Here is a 17,024-nt window from a genome sequence, read left to right as displayed (position 1 = left end):
GTGGCAGAGGTGTTGGATATGTGGGGGGGGGTAGATCAGTGGGGTGTTTGGTAACAGGGTGGTGGGGCTGTGCTCAGTCGGGGGTGCTGGGTTACAAGCGGGAGCGGTGGAGGTTGTGTGGTCTCTTGGGTGTTGCATTCTGGAGACAGGTGGTGGCCAAGGTAGATCTCTGCGGTACTGGCTAAGGACAGGATGGGCAGAGCATCTGAAATTCCTCACACTCCATTCTTGTCTTGCCACACTCAATGACTCTGGCGCATCTTCAGCTGTTCCTGCCTGTCGCCCCCTTTCCCATCACATTAGTAATCTCTTACGCTGGCCATCGTGTGGGCCACGGGGAAGTCACCGACTCGCCTCCTCCCATGCTGCGGATCGGCTGTGTGGTCCTAATCGCTGTTTTCTAGACCTTCCATCCCACGCCTGGCCCTGACAACCCGCACGCAGACTCAGCCTTCACCTCAATTTTCAAAGCGTTGAAAGGTCTGGGCTGGGTGCGTCCGCCAGTGAGGCCAGCAGAAGCTGCGACAACTCACCCCACTGCCCCACAAACTGCCACACAGTCCTACATTCCAAGGCCAGAAGGGATCATGTGATCCTAGCTTGACCCCCTGCCTAATACGGGCCAGAGAACGGCTCCCAGTAACCCTGTAGCAGAGTTTCGAGAAGAACACCCAAACTTGATTTAAGATTGTCAGCGACGGGAGATTGTCAGCGACAAGACAATCCACCACGATCCCTGGCAAACTGGCCTGGTGGTTAATTGCTGTTGCTGTGAAAAATGCAACAGGCCAAAGTGGTTGCTACAACGCCTGCCAAAAAATAAACCTGTTGTCGTTTTCAGCCTTGTTGGGCTATGGACAGTTTGTGCTGGGGCTTAATGGAGAAACTCACCCGACTTGCTCCTGTTTGCAGTGAAGCCAGGGGGAGGTTTGTGAGGGATTCTCCAAGGAACAGGGTTGGGCTTCCTGTAGAAAGAGGCGGTGTAATTACCACCGCAGATAGCAGCCTTCCTGTTATTACGGTGATGACACTCAGCGCGCCTGCTTTCCCTGGTTGCAGCAGAGAAAGCTTTGAGTCAGCCTCCTCTGAGCTGTCCTTTGGCACGGACTCCGCTCCCACCCGCCTGCATGGGAGCTGGCATTCAAAGGGTCGGAAACAAGGACGAGTCTGGATGCTGGAAAGGGAAAATGCTTCGCTGCGTTGCAACACCCATCCCGACCTTTCACTGCTGAACTTGCAGCCCCAGCCAGCGGCCCTGTCTCACGGGGCAGGACTCCAGGGCTCCCCCGCTAGCCAGGAATGACTTGCCCAGCTCTGGCTTCTGGCCTGGTTCAGGGGCAGGGCTTCAGGGGGAAGAGAGGAGGCCCCCCGTGAACGCCCCCAGGCAAGCATGGAGCAGTAGCACAGGGGATCTGGGACAACTCTGCCTGTTGGGACTGCCCCCCTCCCCCCGCTAGGAATGGTCACCCTACACCTGGCCCCGTGGGACCTCGCCCAGGACTTGAATGTGCTGGGCAGCGGGGAGATGCCAGCCCCGCCCTGCTGGGAGAGGAGCTGACGTGCAGAACAGCCTCTCTGCTCCCTCCCCCTTTGCCTGCAGGGCCGTGTGCTCTGCCGCACCCCACTGTCTAGCGGGGCTGGGAGAGGGCACCCCAGGGAAGCCATCACCTTGGTAAGCTTGTGCCAGGTCTCAGCCGCAGGGCTCCGACAACCCAAGAGGGCCAGAGCAAGGATTCCGTGGCTTCTGATCCATCTCTGCTCACCCTCCCAAAACCTGAGTGGGGCAGGGCTGGAGGCCAGAGCCTGCCCCCTCCCTCCCATGCTGCAGCTGGAGCCCTGGAAACGGGCAGGGCAGGCCTCAACCAGCCCATGTTGGAGACATCCCCACTCCCTTGGGGGCTCTGGGGCAGGTGGCAGCAAGGGGGGGCTGTGGACACCCCCAGAGCTGGGCTCTGTCTTCCTCAGCTGCAGGGGACGCTCCCCATCCCACACAGAGCGAGCGGGGCTTCACAGCCCCTGGCCATGCAGCCCCAGCTAACCTTCCAGGCCAGATGCCACCCACACTCATGGCCTCATTGCCAAGCAGCAGGCGCCGGCTTGGTGCCTTCAGCCACAGCGAGGGGGTCCACAGAGGCAGATCTCAGTGGGGGCAGGTGACAGAACGAGGATCAATGGTCCCAAGTTGCAGGGGGGGGTGCTAAGGTTGTGTGGCAGAGCTCCAGTCACCCCCCCTTGAATCCCTCACAGCCGGGCAGACTGTTAGTGCTCCTCCACGGCCCACTGTGACTCTCCCACAGCCTCTCGGTTCTCCCGCCTCCTCCTCAGCATAGGCAAGTCGCTAGCTTGTGGGGAAACCCCCCCACGGCCCTGGACTCCCATGTTTCCCCAGCGAAAGGGGATGGGGTGCAGCCGGGGCTGTGGAGACAGAGCGCTCTAGCCTCGCGCAAGGTGCTGCACGTGGGGAGGAACAGCCTGAACACACCCACTGCCGGACACCGCATCCCTGCCAGGACTCCCTGTGTCTCCCCAGTGCAGGCAGCTACACCGGGCCTGATGGGGACTTGCTGGGTCCCACTCCCCCGGAGGGATCTTCAGCTCCCCGCAGAACACAGGGCCCAGCCAGCCCCAGCCCTGCCCTCGCCAGCTGCAGCTCCAGGGTGGCCCAGTGGAAGCAGGCCCTGAGGGATTCCCCGGGCACAGGCTTGGCTTCCCCAGCACGTCTCGGGCAGCGGCTGCCACCTGCCGGCTGTGTGGGGCCAGGCCCAGGGGCTGGAAGCTGAAGCGAGACCGTCAGGCTGGGCACCGCAGGCGGGTCTGTAGTGGTGAAAGGCATTAACGGCGGCAGCACTTTGTCCAGGGCAGGGGCCAGCTCTCCAGCCCTGCCGCTTCCCGGAGGTGTCGCTGAGCTCTGCTCCAGGAACAGGCCCGGCAGGGAGACCGACCGGTGCGTCTCAGGGACCGGCCTGCGAATGGGCCCAGTGCACGGCCGCCTCCTGGCCGGGCTTGGAGTGGCTCCTGGCTGGCAAGGCAGGCAGCAAGGCAGCTCCTGGGGGCATGCTGCACCAGGCCACCCACCTCCCCAACCCTCCCCCCAGCCCCGCCGACAGCCCTGCCCTCGTCCCACCTCCCTGACCCTCCTCCCCAGCCATGCCAACATTCCCCCCGACCCTCCCCAGAACCCTGCCCCACCAACATCCCACCCCACAGCCCTCTCCCTGATGTCCCACCTCCCCACCACCCCAAACCCCACCCCACGGACATTACACCACCCCAGCCCTCCCTCCCACCCCACAAACATCCCCCCTTCCCCCACCATCCCCATGCCCCATCCCCATAGGGCCTCAGAGTCCCTCACTTCTCTGTGCGTGTCTACCTGGGGCTCAGTCCCAGGCTGCATCCCACCCCCCTGCCTCCCTGGAGCCAGGTTCACTGAGCCCCTCCCAGGCCGGTCCTTGAGAACCCCAACCCCCTCCCCCCAACGTGCAGCCAGACCCCCTCAACTGCGCCCCACCCTGCCCGTCAGATCAGTCCCTCCCCCGCGCTGGCTCTGCCAACCGCCAAGGACGCGCTCCCCCGGGCTGGGCAAAGTCGGTTTTATTGCCAAGGGCTCTTTGACCTCGGCAGCAACGCGGGACCCGCCGGGCGACACCACCAGGGCTTCGGGGCGCCTTCGGCCACGGCCACTATCCAGTGCGACAAGAGCAACGCCGCCACGGTGCCACAATCCAAACGGTGCCCGCCGCCGCCAAAGCAGCCCGGCCTTCCCGGCGCCAGGACCCGGGCGGCTCCGCACACGGCCCCCGCGCCGCTCCGTCAGTCCGACAGGTATTTCGCCAGCACCTTCCGCACCAAGCTCATCTCCTGCAACGAGAAAGCGGCAGCAAGGGTCAGGGTACAAGGGCGGCCTGGCCTAACCCAGCCAGGGCTCTGGGCAGCGCGAGTCCCGGGGAATCCCTCACGCCCATAGAGAAGCCTCTGTGCCCCTCGAGGGAGCTGGCCCAGACAGCAAACGAGTGGGGGAGAGGCTGGTGGGGGATCCACTGGCCCCAACTCACTAATTGGCAGCACTGAGGCCCCGGCAGATCCAGATGGGGCAGGGTTTGGGGGGAGGGAATTCCATCCAGCTGCCTACCCAGGTATCGCTGTGACCTGGGCTCGGATTTCAGGACCAGCTGGCCCAGAAAAAGCCTAGCATTGCGATTGGCCAGCTCCAGATGGCCCGGTAACCAATAGGTCAAACAACTTGCATGGGGCCCAGGGACCAAGCCGGGGGAGTTTTTACCACGTTGCAGTCACGGCACTTTGCAAGCCGGCCTGCATTCCCGGCTCCATCCCGGGGCCAGCACCGCCTCCCTGCGGCTCCCGAATAGCCCGCAGCTACCCAGCGCTTTGCAGCATCTCCAGCGCCACTGCGCAGTAACGTCACCTGCAGGGACAGCGTCACCTGCCCGTCGGGGGCAAGCCCGTTATTCCAACAGACCTTTATGGGAACACGGGACCCGTCACCCCATAGAGCCTCAGAGTCCCTGCTAGCTCAGCCTCCCAATGGATCAGCACCTCTGAGAAGGCAGACGAGGGCTGATCTGCTCCTGGGAATGTCCCTGAAGCAGGTGGATCCTCTCCTGCTCCACAATCCACCCAGTAGAGCAGGGAAGAAAGGCCAGCAGGGAGTGAGACACAGTTCATGGAGCATCTGCACCTGCCCGGATAGACAAGAGCAGCCTTGGGGTGCTCTAATGTATAGTGTCTGCCCACTGCAGCATGCTGGAGTGTACCAGCACTCCCCTCCTCCCCATCCACTCCCCACAGCAGGCAGGGAGCAGTTGCAGGAGCTGGCTGCACCAGCTGGGAGGTGCCCCCCGCAGCGAGACTTTTCACCTGGCTGCATCCACTAACTTCGCGGCTCTATGCCACCCAAGTGGCACAGTGGGACTGGCAGGCAGCACTGAAGCAGAATTACTGTTGCCCTTCAGGATCTTTTCCAAAGCCCCAGAAACCCTCTGGGCCCTTTGTGAGCCCTGTGACCCTCTTGGCCTCATTGGCATCCTGTGGCAGTGAGTTCCGCAGGTCCGCCGGGTGCAGTGCGCAGAAAGGATCTCTCCGATTTAAACTCACATCCTATGGCAGTGAGTTCCCCAGGCCTGCCACGCATGGTGTGCAGAAAGGATCTCTCCTTTTAAATTCGCTCCCTTTCAAGGTCATGGAGCCTTTGTGCCGCTATGGCGAGGCAGGGCGAACAGCAGCGTGGCGTCTCTGTACCAGTCACAGGTGTAGTCGCTGCGAGCTCCTCGTCCCCTCTCAAGTCAACAGTCCCAACCCTTTCGATCTCTCCCCAGCTGTGCGGGGGTTCAGCTCCCAGGAGTCACCCCACCCCGTATGCCCACACAAAAACTTTGTTCAACAGGAATGTCCACAGAGGGCCGTGAGATGTGACTGATCCTGGCTTCTCTCAGTCACTGAGAGCCCCAGACTGAGCGCGACCAGCCTCTGTCTCACCCTATCTGGATTGGGTGCAACTAGCAGATGGCATCCCCCCAGCCGAGGAGATCGATACCGCACCATTTTGCCCCACGAGTTGGAGTCCATTGATTCGGCATATTGGGGTGACGTGCACGTCGGACTTCGCCTCAACCAAATTAACCAACGTTACCTGGGGTCTGGCCAGCCACAGAGGATATGAGTGTGTGTTTGAGTGAAACTGAATTAAGAATTAGGCTGCTAAGCTGGGTTAAGGATTAGATGTGGATTGTTAACTATTCCCTTTAAGTATCGCTTTTAATGCTGTTTTAATTGCTTAGTACTAAATTTATATAGTGCTTTTAAAACTGCTCCTGTGCAATAAAACTTGTTAAAGGTAGGTTTAAGATACTGTGAAAGACTCTTTTGCTCTGTGAATGTTCAAGCCATATCACAATACGCATATGCGTCATCAACCAGATCACAGCGCCCCCTTGTGACAGCTGCTCGAGCAGCAGGGGGTGCCAGGACCTGGGCCTGGCCCATCATATCCAGCAAGCAAACACCCCTGGGCCGTCCGCCCATGACAGTTGCTGGGCGGGTGCAAAAGACCCATCAAGGGGCAGGAGGCCAGGACCCTAATCTAGGACACAGGGAAACTGAGGCATGTCGGTGCCAGACAGGTCCAGGCGATTCAGCCCCTAGGGGTGATGAAGGCCCTTCCCAGGGCCCAGCCACGCAGCACGAAAGGCCCAAACAGCAGTTTTACTCTGCAGTTCTTCCCAACAATGCTGCCGACTGGGGGCGTGCTAAGGGCTGGGCAGCAAGGCCTGGCGTGGAGAGGCAGCACCTCAGGCTGCCGCATGGAGCCTGCTACGGGGACTGACGGCTCTGTCGGGCGCACTCCCATTGGGGGACCTTTCAGTACCTGAGGCAGGGCCCATGGCCAGGCACTGTGTGACAAAGGGGGGCCATCATAGGCCCACAGCCAGGCTCCCTGCTCAGTGCCACGCTGCGTAGGGTCTCCCTGCACCAGGGAGAGAGGCACTGAGAAATGTGGGGGGGGGGGGGCAGGCAGCAGCTTCCATCCCCCATTCAGAGGAGGGGAGCAAAGGGGGAATACTGAGCTGGAGGGAAGGGCAGGCAGCTGGGAAGGGGCAATTTTTGGAGCAAGCTCAGCCAGGGGACGTAGCATCTCTTGGCGCCAGCGCCAGGCAGCAGGGAGCCCGGGCCCAGGTGAAGAGGAGGGCTGAGGTAAGCCGGTGACTCTCTGCCGGCAGGAGGCCGAGCGCCGTGAGGGGCAGAAATTTGAGGGGGAAGAGAGGCGGGTGGGCCCCGCAGGGCGAGGGAGCTGCGGCCCCAGTGCCAGCAGCTTGGCGAGAGCAGGGGAAGGAACGGGAGGGGACTGGCAGCTCCCAGGACCCGAGGCGAGGCTGGGAGCCACAGCCCATGCTTGGGGGAAGGGTAGGCCTGACAGCGGCACGCACGTGACTGGTTACTGGGCACCGTGGGGTGGAGGTTCACACAAGCCTGGGCAACTGGGTTCACCTGAGAGAGGAGCCCAGCAGGGCCAAAGATGGGGGCTCTGCCCCCCGCAAGGGATTTGACCTGGCAGGGCGAGGGCTGGAGGCCAAGCCCCGGCCCTAACCAGTGGGGACACTGCGGCAGGCCTCCTGCGGTGCTGTGCCTGAGGGGCACACAGGGGCCACGCGGAGCCTGGCCAAGCACAGAGGGAGCTGTGCGCCAAGTGCGCCCTGCGCAGCCCGAGGCTGGAGAACTGGGAAGGCCCAAGCAGGCGGCAGAGACCAGCCCACCGAGGGCCTGCGACTCCCGAGCCAGGCCCGAGAGCCGAGCCGAGCCAACCGCGCCGATGGGAGCCAAGGGGCAAGGCAGGAGCAGCCCCCCGGCCCAACACGTCCCGGCTCCACGGCAACCACCCCCTTGTCGGCAGGGCACGGCATCCCGCGGGCCTGGCTCCGCGCTCAGCGTTGACAGTTCGCTCCCCGGGCTCCAGCGCAGGCCGGGGCTTGCGGCAGGGAGACCCGACGGGTGCAGAGTTAGTTACCGCGCAGCGAGCGCAGCTCAGCCACCTCCCTCCCGCTGTCAGCCCCCCCCCCCCCCCTCCGCAGGCACCTGCCCATCCTGCCCCTCAGCAAATCCCACAGCTGGCTCCCTGCCTGCTGAACCTCAGCACGCCACAGGGGTCAGCCCTGGGGACCCCCCCCATTCCCCCCGCTGCCTGCTCACGTCTCCCCATGCAGCCCCCGGCGACAACACCCCCCAGCCTCATGCTCTGCAGCAGCTGTCACTGGGGGGGCGCCAAGAGCCTCCTCCCTCCCGTGGAAGTGTCACAGCTGCTCCCCCCCTCCAGAACTTGGCCCCAGCAGGCCGTGCTCCAGGCCTGGGCCCCACAGCCAGGAGGCGCTGCCCTGCTCTGGCTCTCGCCTGGCACAGCCCCCAGCCGCTCCTCGGCCTGCCCCTCAGCCGCCAGCAGAGACCTCAGCTCCAAGCAGCCGCGCCGGCTTCCGAGCTCAAGCAAGGCCCTGGGCTACGTGGCAGCGACAGGGGAATCCCCCAGAGGATTGTGGGAACTGGCCCTTTGCACCCACAGTTCCCACAGGCCAACTCCAAAGCCCCCCGGGAGGCATTCTGAAGCCCCCGGAAAGCACCGCTCTAGGGACTGTGCTGGGGGGTGCGGGACAGGCACCTAGGGGCCTGTGCACACCAACAGCCGGTGAGTGCTCACCCCAGGGCTCTCCCTGCGGTTCAGTTCTGCGGGCCACACAGGGCCAGGGACCATCCTGTGCAGCAGAATGCACGGGGGTAAAGCGGAGCTGCCCTAGAGCTCCTAGCGCTGCCCCCCAGCTGCAGCGGTGCCCAACGCTCGGTTCCAAACATGCCAGCCCCGTCTCTGTCCGCTCCAGCCAGACCTAGCCCCTGCCCCTTCACCAGCACGCGAAGCCACGGGCGTCCCCAGAGCCGCTGCATGCCAGGGAGCAGACAGGCACCTGGAGACCTCTTATTGCACCGATTTGCTGCTCCCGGTGGACTCCCCTGTGCGCCTGTGCTCGGCACGGCTGGGCAGCCTTCCCCAGCCTGCAGGCAGGATACTCCGCGCCAGAGAAGTGAGCAGGGAAATGCCCGGCGTCACTTCGCCCCCCTTCGAGGCCGGGTTCAGACCCGCCCGCTCTGCTCCATGGGCTGGGGGGGGGCAGTGACTGGGTGTCGGCTGTGGAGTCCCTGCAGCTCTGCCCTGTCCTACCCACCCTCGGTGCCAGGCCCAGCTCTGGCACTGCAGCTCTGCTGGCTCGTTGCCCCTCAGGGTCTTGGGGGCAGAAGCAGGAGGGAGGCACTAGCCACGCCCGGCAGTTCCCCTTGGTCAACCCGAGCTGGTTACACCGCTGCAGTGAGAGGCCCAGAGCCCCTCCCGACCCCCGGGGGGCTCTGCCCGAGGCAGCACAGCTCCAGCGGAGCCATCACCTGCCCTTAGAAACAGGGGTTTCCCCTCGCTGGGCCTCCGGGGCAGGTCCCAGCCCCTGGGCCTCCTCTGGAACTTCTCACCCAGTGGGCAGGGAAACAACCCGTCCAGCCGCGGGGGCGCCCGGCCCCTCCGGTAGCTGCCTCCAAGGAGGCTGATCCGGGTCTAGGCAGCTCCCTGCCACACTCTCCTGCGGCCGCGCGCCGCTCAGCGCCCACCTGGCTGTGAAGATCGGCTCTGCCTCGGCTCCCGTCTAGTCGCCGCTCCTGGGCGAGGAGACTCAGGAGCTCCCTGGTAAGCAGCTCTTCCACGTCCCCCAGGGCGGCGCGGAGCGTCGGGTCGAAAGCCACCGGGCCGGAGCCGGCTGCAGCGTCTCCCGGAGACTCCAGCAGCGGGGAGGTCGCGATGCTCTTCTTCCCCATGAAGTGACCTGGAACGGCAAGGGGCCGGGGTGAGAGGGCCGGGGAAGGAGGCGGTGGGGGAGAGTTCAAAGTGCCGGCAGAAGGACTGAGGCCAAGCTCCCTGTGAAACCAGCCATGGCAGCAGCCCCTGCAGTATTGCAACAGCCACGCTCCAGACCCTGGAGCGCAAACCCTTCTGTAGCAGGAGGCGGCCGGTAGAGGGGGAGCTAGTGGCCAAAGGGACAACGGCCCCGCGCTTTGTTCTGCTTGAGCCCTGCAAACATCGCTCCCGATCCTCCTGGCGCGATCCCAGCCCGGAGCAGAAACAGCCGCCAGTGTTGGAAGGGACAAACCTGCCTGCTTCCCAGGCCAGCAGCTAGCGGTGGGTGGGAGGGAGCTTTCCTGGGGGGGGGGTCACAGACCCACCCCAGCCTGCTGCAGGGTTCCTGTGCCTTCCACGGAGAGACTGGGCATGGGGGACCCCGTCTGAGCCAGCGGGATGCTGCTCAGAGCCCTAAACCCTCCTGGCAGCTCCCCTTTAAAAGCCACCCACTAGCAACCTGCAAGTTAGCTTAGCAGGTCAGAGGGAGGCAGCCATAAAAGCATCTTGGGTGGGCGCTAAGGAGGCAGCAGCGTTGGGGGCTGGGAACTTGGCTGGGATTTACGGCTGGCATTTGTAGAAGGCTTCAGCACGGAGGCCAGTCTCACACTCCACAGAGCACGCCGGCACCTTTCGAAGCCGCCCACGATTTGCCCGCGCGGTCAGCAATGTGCCATTTAAGGGCTGTAAGTTGCATCAACAGTGGCACCTGCGAAATCCGAGCCGGGCTCAGCCTGGACCCAAGGCACAGTGTGGCCAGGTGAGCAGTGGGGCACCAGCCCCCCCAGGAGCAGGCTGGACGCAGCACCCGCTTTGAGTCCGGCTCTCGAAACAGCTGACCTTGTAGGGTCTAGCCTTTGATGGGTCCCCACGCATGCTCCCAGGCCTGGCCTACGCCTACCCATTGGTTGGCCTCGCTGCGTCACGCGGGCTGCGAAAACCACCACGCCCTCCGCAGCAACAGAAGAATTCTTTTCACAACAAGTTCTGTCACGTGCGCCCCCCCCAGTGGCGGAGCTGAGCACTCACAGCCCGACCAGTATTATATGGGCCACCAGGAAACTCGTAGGGTTGCCAGATACCGTCACAAAAAAATCCCGAACATGGTGGTGGGGTGAATTTGGTTGGGGGGGGGGGGAAAGGCAGGGGGGGAGAGAAACCAAACTTGTTGAGAAAAAAGGTCACTGCGCCTTTAAATTCCCGCTCCCCCCAGATGAAAAATGTCCCCACCGGCCTTCTGTCTTTCTGTTCACCGAACAGAAGACGCAATTATTACCGGACTCTCCAGACGAAAGCTAGACATCTGGCAACCCTAAAAACACCCTGCCGGGACTCAGGCACAGTGGGTGTAAGCTACAAGCTACAGAGAATCAACACAACCCACTACAGACCCCAGCCCAGTCCCCGGGCAGCTCAGCCCACTGGTTAAGGCTGGCGCCCCAGGACACAGCAGCACTGAGAGGCTGACAGTCTGGATTCATTGTGGCCTGGCGACCTCGTGGTCTTGCTACAGTTCCAACTTGCTCCCTGGGGTGCAGCATCCCTAGCTAGAACGAGCATCGCCCTGGCAGAGCCAGCATTGCCGTTGGCGATACTGACATCACCTGGGGGTTTGCTCTGCACCGAACCACACTGAGGGGGGCACTGAAGGGCAAGGTGGTGTCTAGCGGGGATGTTTCTCCAAGGGCTCCCTGGGTTCTCTGCTTGCCAAGCAGATTAAGTGACCTGACAGCTCTTCTACCCTCCGCCCCCCTTCACGCTTCTCGTCTGCAGGAAGCTTCATGGCGGCTTTGTCCCACACACCCACATCTTGCTCACATGCTCGCTCGCAGAGCACTCCTCGGGCAAGTTTCACAGCAGCACCCAAGGTGCCGGAACAAAGATTAATAGATTTGAAAGAGAACGGGTTTCCTCTCTCTCAGAAAGAGCACAAATCTGGAACGTATTTCTGCTTCGCCTTAAAATATCGGACAGGGTCTCCGCTTTGCATTTTAGCACAACACGATTTTATTATCCGCGATTCATTGCAGCCATGTCTGTCCCGGGATATTAGAGAGACAAGATGGGGGAGGGAATCTCTTTCCTGGGACCAACTTCAGTTAGAGCGAGACAAGATGTTAAGCCCCACAGAGCTCTTCTTTCTCCAGTCTGGGAAAGGTTTTCTCCAGTATCCTGGGACTGACACAGCTACTACACTGGTACCTTGTCCAGCCCCAAAGAAATCTGCATAGCAGAAAAATTGTCTCTCTCTCCAACAAAGAGAGACAATAAAGAGTTGGCCCAATAAAGGATATTACCTCACCCGCCTTGTCTTGCTAATATCAGATTACCTCTGATGTTCTGAAACCCCCTGTGCCGGTTTCCCAGGATCTGGCAGAGCGGAGACCACAGTACCCTGTGAATGAGGCTACCTGTGGAGCACAATACTACAAACAAAAGCAGAATTTGCCTGAGGAATTTGCTTCCTATGCCTGGGACCGGCTGCGTCGAAGATGTGATCCCTCTGCTATGGGGACGTGTAACAATCCACCCTGCCACGCACCCACAACAGGGACAACTAGCGAACGGTCGCTAGGTAACATGGGGCACTGGAATCATCCATTAGTCAAGGACAGTTGTTCTGACAATCCTCTATCTACAGCCGCTCCTTGAGCCTCTAGGATTTACCTCTGACATTTCATTAATTAAAGGTGCTGTCACGCAGACAAGTGGGCAGGATCCTGTGAGGTGGCCTCCCCTGTTTAGGGCACGTCTACACCACAAAAGAGGTGTGTTAGTAACTCGGGTTAAAATAGCAGGGAAGACAGGATCTTGGTGAGCAGCCCAGGTGAAAATAGAAGTGTGCGTCCACACTGCAGCTGGGAGAGCTTGGAGCAGCTTTCCTGGGGACCCCCAGGAAGAGAGGCAGGTCTTGATTCAGTCCTAAGTGGAGCACAGGATCTGGTCCAAGAGGTGAGTAAAACTGGGCAGCTGGGTAAGAGCGACCCTAATGTAATTACACTAAAACGTCCCTGGGGCAGGAAAACCTGTGGCTGGACATCTGTCAGGGATGATCTAGTGCTCGGTGGAGCCGTGAGGCAGGGGCCTGGACTCAACGACCTCCTGAGGTCCCTCCCAGCTCGTGTTCTGATTCTCTGAGTCTCCCCGGCCCAAGCAGACAGACTCCAGCTAGAGGGACTCCAGATTGCCTCTTAAATTGCAGTGTGGACATGGGGGCTCTGCCAGAGGCTCTTGCTAGCCCCCAGAGGGCCTGGTGGGCTTGAGCGCCCAAGCAGCGACCCAAAGACCACACCTCTCTTTGCAGTGTGGACAAACTCAGATACTCGCTCATGGATCTGAATTAAGATTCTTAGCAGCACAGCCCTTTTTTGCCTCGGTTTGCCCCAGGACTCTTACAAGTTATTGTTCCAGAGACGGGGACCGGCTCTCCCAGTTCTTAGCACTGGGGCTCTTCAGAGGCTGGGTGAGCATTTCCCGGTTATTTCTACAATAACGCAGTGCGCACTGCTGCTCTGGAGGGGCCGAGGCAGCACGTCGGGGCAGCCCGCGCTGGGCAACGGAAGGGTGCGGGGGTTAAGGGTGACTGAGACAGCATCTGCCAACTTCTCGCCAGAATTTGTCCCCTCCTCTTGCTCGCCAGCCACGCTTCGGAGAGCCCACGAGAGTGTCAATCGCTCCTGCCTTTCACACTTCTCTCTGCATCGCACCAAAGGATCCGAAGGAGGGTGGTGAAGCACTGGAATGGGTTCCCTAGGAAAGTAGTGGAGTCTCCATCCCTAGAGGTGTTTAAGTCTCGGCTTGACAAAGCACTGGCTGGGTTGATTGAGTTGGGGTTGGTCCTGCCTAGAGCAGGAGGCTGGACTTGATGGCCTTCTAAGGTCTTTTCCAGCCCTATGGTTCTATGATCTTAAGGAGAGGCTGCTTCTGACTGCCACAAGAGACTTCTACTGGGCTTGCATTTGGTTCATCTCTTGGGGGGGGGGGGTGTTGATTTTAAAAGGGAAGTTGATTTCAGGGAAGGGCAAATCCTGCGCTTTTAAAATGGGCATCTGTCTTGGGTAGTGAGGGGGGGATTTACAGTGGGCATCTGTAGCAGTAGGCACAGTGACCCCTGGCTGAGTCCTGCCTCACCCTCCTTCCTCCAATCTCCCCTTCCCTCGCTTTCCAGAGAGGTTCATTTTTGACATCCGGAGGCACCCGGACACGTCCGCAGGTAGCCGTGCCTGTGCTGATCCTGGCACCAGCGCTTCCCGACTGGCCGCAGCGAGTCGCCTCGTAGAACCTCTGGGCATGGGGCGAACATCACAACGGCCACACCGGCTCGGACCAAAGGGCCATCCAGCCCAGCGTCCTGTCTGCCCACAATGGCCAGTGCCAGGTGCCCCAGAGGGAGGGAACAGAAACAGGGAATCACGAAGCCATGCCCCCCCGGTCGCCCATTCCCAGCCTCTGACAGAGGCTGGTCCAACGCACTAGGCACATGCGGCTCCTCGGCTCACGACACGACTTGTATTTTCAGAATAACGTGGCTAGGTCGCTATTGCACAAGCCACTCCAGCGGCCACAGCTTCAGACCCGGCTGGACGCCGCTGGGCCGGGGGGAGCCGCTGGGCTGGGGGGAGCCGCTCCTCCCCATCCTGCCTAGCAGCCCTGGATGGAGCCACCCTCCACGAACTGATGGAGCCCGTGGTCCAGACGCACAGCGGGGCTGTGCAGGGAAGGGACCGGGCAGCGCGAAGCCGGGGCACCCAGCAGCCGGCGACGTGGGGAGTCGAGCCCCGCAGCCCTCGGTTTTGCCCCCCTGCGGCCAGAGCCCGTCTCCGAGGGGCGCCGGCCGCCCCCGACCCGCACCCCGCGCCGGGTCCCGGCACGGCTGCTGCCGGCTGCGCTCCGGAGCAGCGATCCCCGGGCTGCCCGGAGACCCAGACCGGCCCCCTCGCTCCAGCTCCGCGCCCGTTTCCCCCCAGCGCAGCCCTGGCTCCCGGCCGCTCCGGCCAGCCCGCCCCGGCAGCGCGGCCGGTACCTGTGGCCCAGAGGTTGCCGCGGGGGTGAACCTTGATCCGGGGCGCCCGGCTGCGCGGCTCGGCGAGGTCGGGCCGGGCGGCGGGGGCGGCCGGGAGGCAGGCGAGGAGCAGCAGGCAGCCCAGGAGCCGGCCGGCGGGCGGCGCGCCCATGGCTCCCCGCCGCGCTGCGCTCGGGGAGACGCCGCGGGTGCTTCGCCACGGGCCGGGGAGCGCAACAGCAGCCACCGGTGCCCCACGCTGGGCGCCTCTGGCTCGGCGGCAGCCCGCGCGGCCCCATTTAAAGCCTCCCTCGGCGGGGCGGGGCCTGGCCGGACCAGTCACAGCGCTCGGCTCGCGCGGGGGTCTCGCCAGGCCCCGCCCAAGCCGGGGGGCGGGCGGGTCCCTCCGGCCACGTGTGCGCGACAGCCGGGCCGGGGTGCGGGGGGGGGGGGCTGTGAACCCTGCCTCTGTGTGGGCCAGAGGCCGCTTCCAGCCGGGGGCCCCCGCCCAGCGTCCCCGATTCCAGCGCTTGTGGGCACGGGGCGCCTCCCGGGCAGGGCCCGCAGCAGGGACTCTGACCTGACCTGTCACTAGTGTTCCCCACCGTGGGGGCAGGTTGCCCTGAACTTGTTCTGCCAGCTCAGGCCCGAGGCGTCTGAGAAAGCCCCATCTCCCTGCTCTGGGCTTTCCAAGGGCTTGGCTACATGGCAGCTACAGCCACAAGGCGGGTGTGAAACAACAGTGCTCCCCTGCACACGCTGTCCGGCCCTGTGGACCTGCTGTGCTTTGACACAGCCCTGTCAGTGCCCGCTGGCGGGGTCCACACTGTGGCAGGCTGGCGCACTGTTGTGGGATGGGCAGCTCCACACAGCAAGAGGGGCAGGACCTGAGGGGAGCAAAGAGCGGTGACTCTCTTTACATTGAGCTGCAGGGGAAGCAGGAGGGGAGAGGTGGGCAGATGGACGGACAATGGGGAGCAGTGTTGGTGGAAATAATTGGACCGAACGTATCATGAAGGTGGCAATTGTTAGGACTGGAAGACAGCTAACATAACACCAATATTTTAAAAGGGCTCTAGAGGCGACCCTGGCGATTACAGGCCAGTAAGTTTAACCTCAGTGTCAGTACCGTCAAATTAGTTGAAACAATAGTAAAGAATAAAATTGTCAGACACATAGAACAACATAATTTGTTGGGCAAAAGTCAGCATGGTTTCTGTAAAGGGAAATCATGTCTTACTAATCTAGTTCTCTGAAGGGGTTAACAAACATGTGGACAAGGGGGTAGTATACTTAAATTTCCAGAAAGCCTTTGACAAGGTCACTCACCAAAGGCTCTTGTGTAAATTAGGTTGTCATGGGATAAGAGGGAAGATCTTTTCATGGATTGAGAACTAGTTAAAAGACAGGAAACAAAGGGTAGGACTAAATGGTAAATTTTCAGAATGGAGAGGAGTAACTAGTGGTGTTCCTCAAGGGTCAGTCCTAGGACCAATCCTATTCAACATATTCATAAACGCTCTAGAGAAAGGGGTAAGCAGTGAGGTGGCAAAGTTTGTGGATGATACTAAACTGTTCAAGATAGTCAAGACAGAAGCAGACTGTGAAGAACTACGAAAAGATCTCACCAAACTGAGTGATTGGGCAACAAAATGGCAAGTGAAATGTAATGTGGATAAGTGTAAGGTAATGCACATTGGAAAAAATAACCCCAACTATACATACAATATGATGGAGGCTAATTTAGCTACAACTAATCAGGAAAGAGATCTTGGAATTATCATGGATAGTTCTCTGAAAACGTCCACACAGTGTGCAGTGGCAGTCAAAAAAGCAAATAGGATGCTAGGAATTATTAAAAAAGGTATAGAAAATAAGACGAAGAATATCTTACTGCTCCTGTATAAAACTATAGTACGTCCACATCTTGAATACTGCGTAAGATGTGGTCTCCTCACCTCAGAAAAGATATTTTGGCATTAGAAAAGTTTCAGAAAAGGGCAACTAAAATGATGAGGGGTTTGGAACGGGTCCCATATGAGGAGAGGCTAAACGGAGATTGGGACTTTTCAGTTTAGAAACGAGGAGACTGAGGGGGGATATGACAGAGGTATATAAAATCATGAATGGTGTGGAGAGGGTGAATAAAGAAAAGTTATTTGTTTCCATAATATTAGAACTAGAGGACACCAAATGAAATTAATGGGTAGTAGGTTTAAAACTAATAAAAGAAAGTTCTTCACACAGGGTACAGTCAACCTGTGGAACTCCTTGCCAGAGGAGGCTGTGAAGGCTAGGACTATAACAGAGTTTAAAAAAGAGTTAGATAAATTCCTGGAGGTAAGGTCCATTAAAGGCCATTAGCCAGGATGTAAGGAATGGTGCCCCAGCCTCTGTCAAAGGCTGGAGAAGGATGGCAGGAGACAATTGCTTGATCATTGTCTTCGGTCCATCCCCTCTGGGGCACGTGGCACTGGCCACTGTCAGCAGACAGAATACTGGGCTAGATGGACCTTTGGTCTGACCCAGTGTGGCCATTCTTATTTTCTAATTAATACTCACTGCAACCCGGCTGTAGCTAAGCAG

General features: G+C 60.5%; 1 protein-coding gene across 1 annotated transcript; it reads right to left on the bottom strand.

Moving 5' to 3' along the window:
* Positions 1-3,576: 3,576 nt before the first annotated feature.
* On the bottom strand, positions 3,577-14,735 carry NMB (neuromedin B). The gene is made up of 3 exons (XM_075897465.1): positions 14,460-14,735; positions 9,154-9,365; positions 3,577-3,861 (listed from the first exon to the last, which is right to left on the bottom strand). Exons 1-3 carry the CDS (start codon positions 14,608-14,610, stop codon positions 3,814-3,816), a joined length of 411 nt encoding a protein of 136 aa, XP_075753580.1. The 5' UTR covers positions 14,611-14,735; the 3' UTR covers positions 3,577-3,813.
* Between the last annotated feature and the right edge of the window lie 2,289 nt (positions 14,736-17,024).

This window comes from Pelodiscus sinensis, chromosome 14 (genome assembly GCF_049634645.1).
Source record: "Pelodiscus sinensis isolate JC-2024 chromosome 14, ASM4963464v1, whole genome shotgun sequence".
Classification (NCBI taxonomy): domain Eukaryota; kingdom Metazoa; phylum Chordata; order Testudines; family Trionychidae; genus Pelodiscus; species Pelodiscus sinensis.
Note: the sequence above shows the minus strand (reverse complement) of the source record. Positions and strands in the feature narration are given on the sequence as shown.

Excerpts from the sequence above, each read along its gene's own strand:
- NMB (XM_075897465.1), bottom strand. The coding sequence starts at position 14,610 with ATGGGCGCGCCGCCCGCCGGCCGGCTCCTGGGCTGCCTGCTGCTCCTC. Across the intron at positions 9,366-14,459 it reads CGGCAACCTCTGGGCCACAG|GTCACTTCATGGGGAAGAAG; the intron begins GTACCGGCCGCG and ends TTGCCGTTCCAG. Across the intron at positions 3,862-9,153 it reads GAGCCGATCTTCACAGCCAG|GAGATGAGCTTGGTGCGGAA; the intron begins GTGGGCGCTGAG and ends TTCTCGTTGCAG.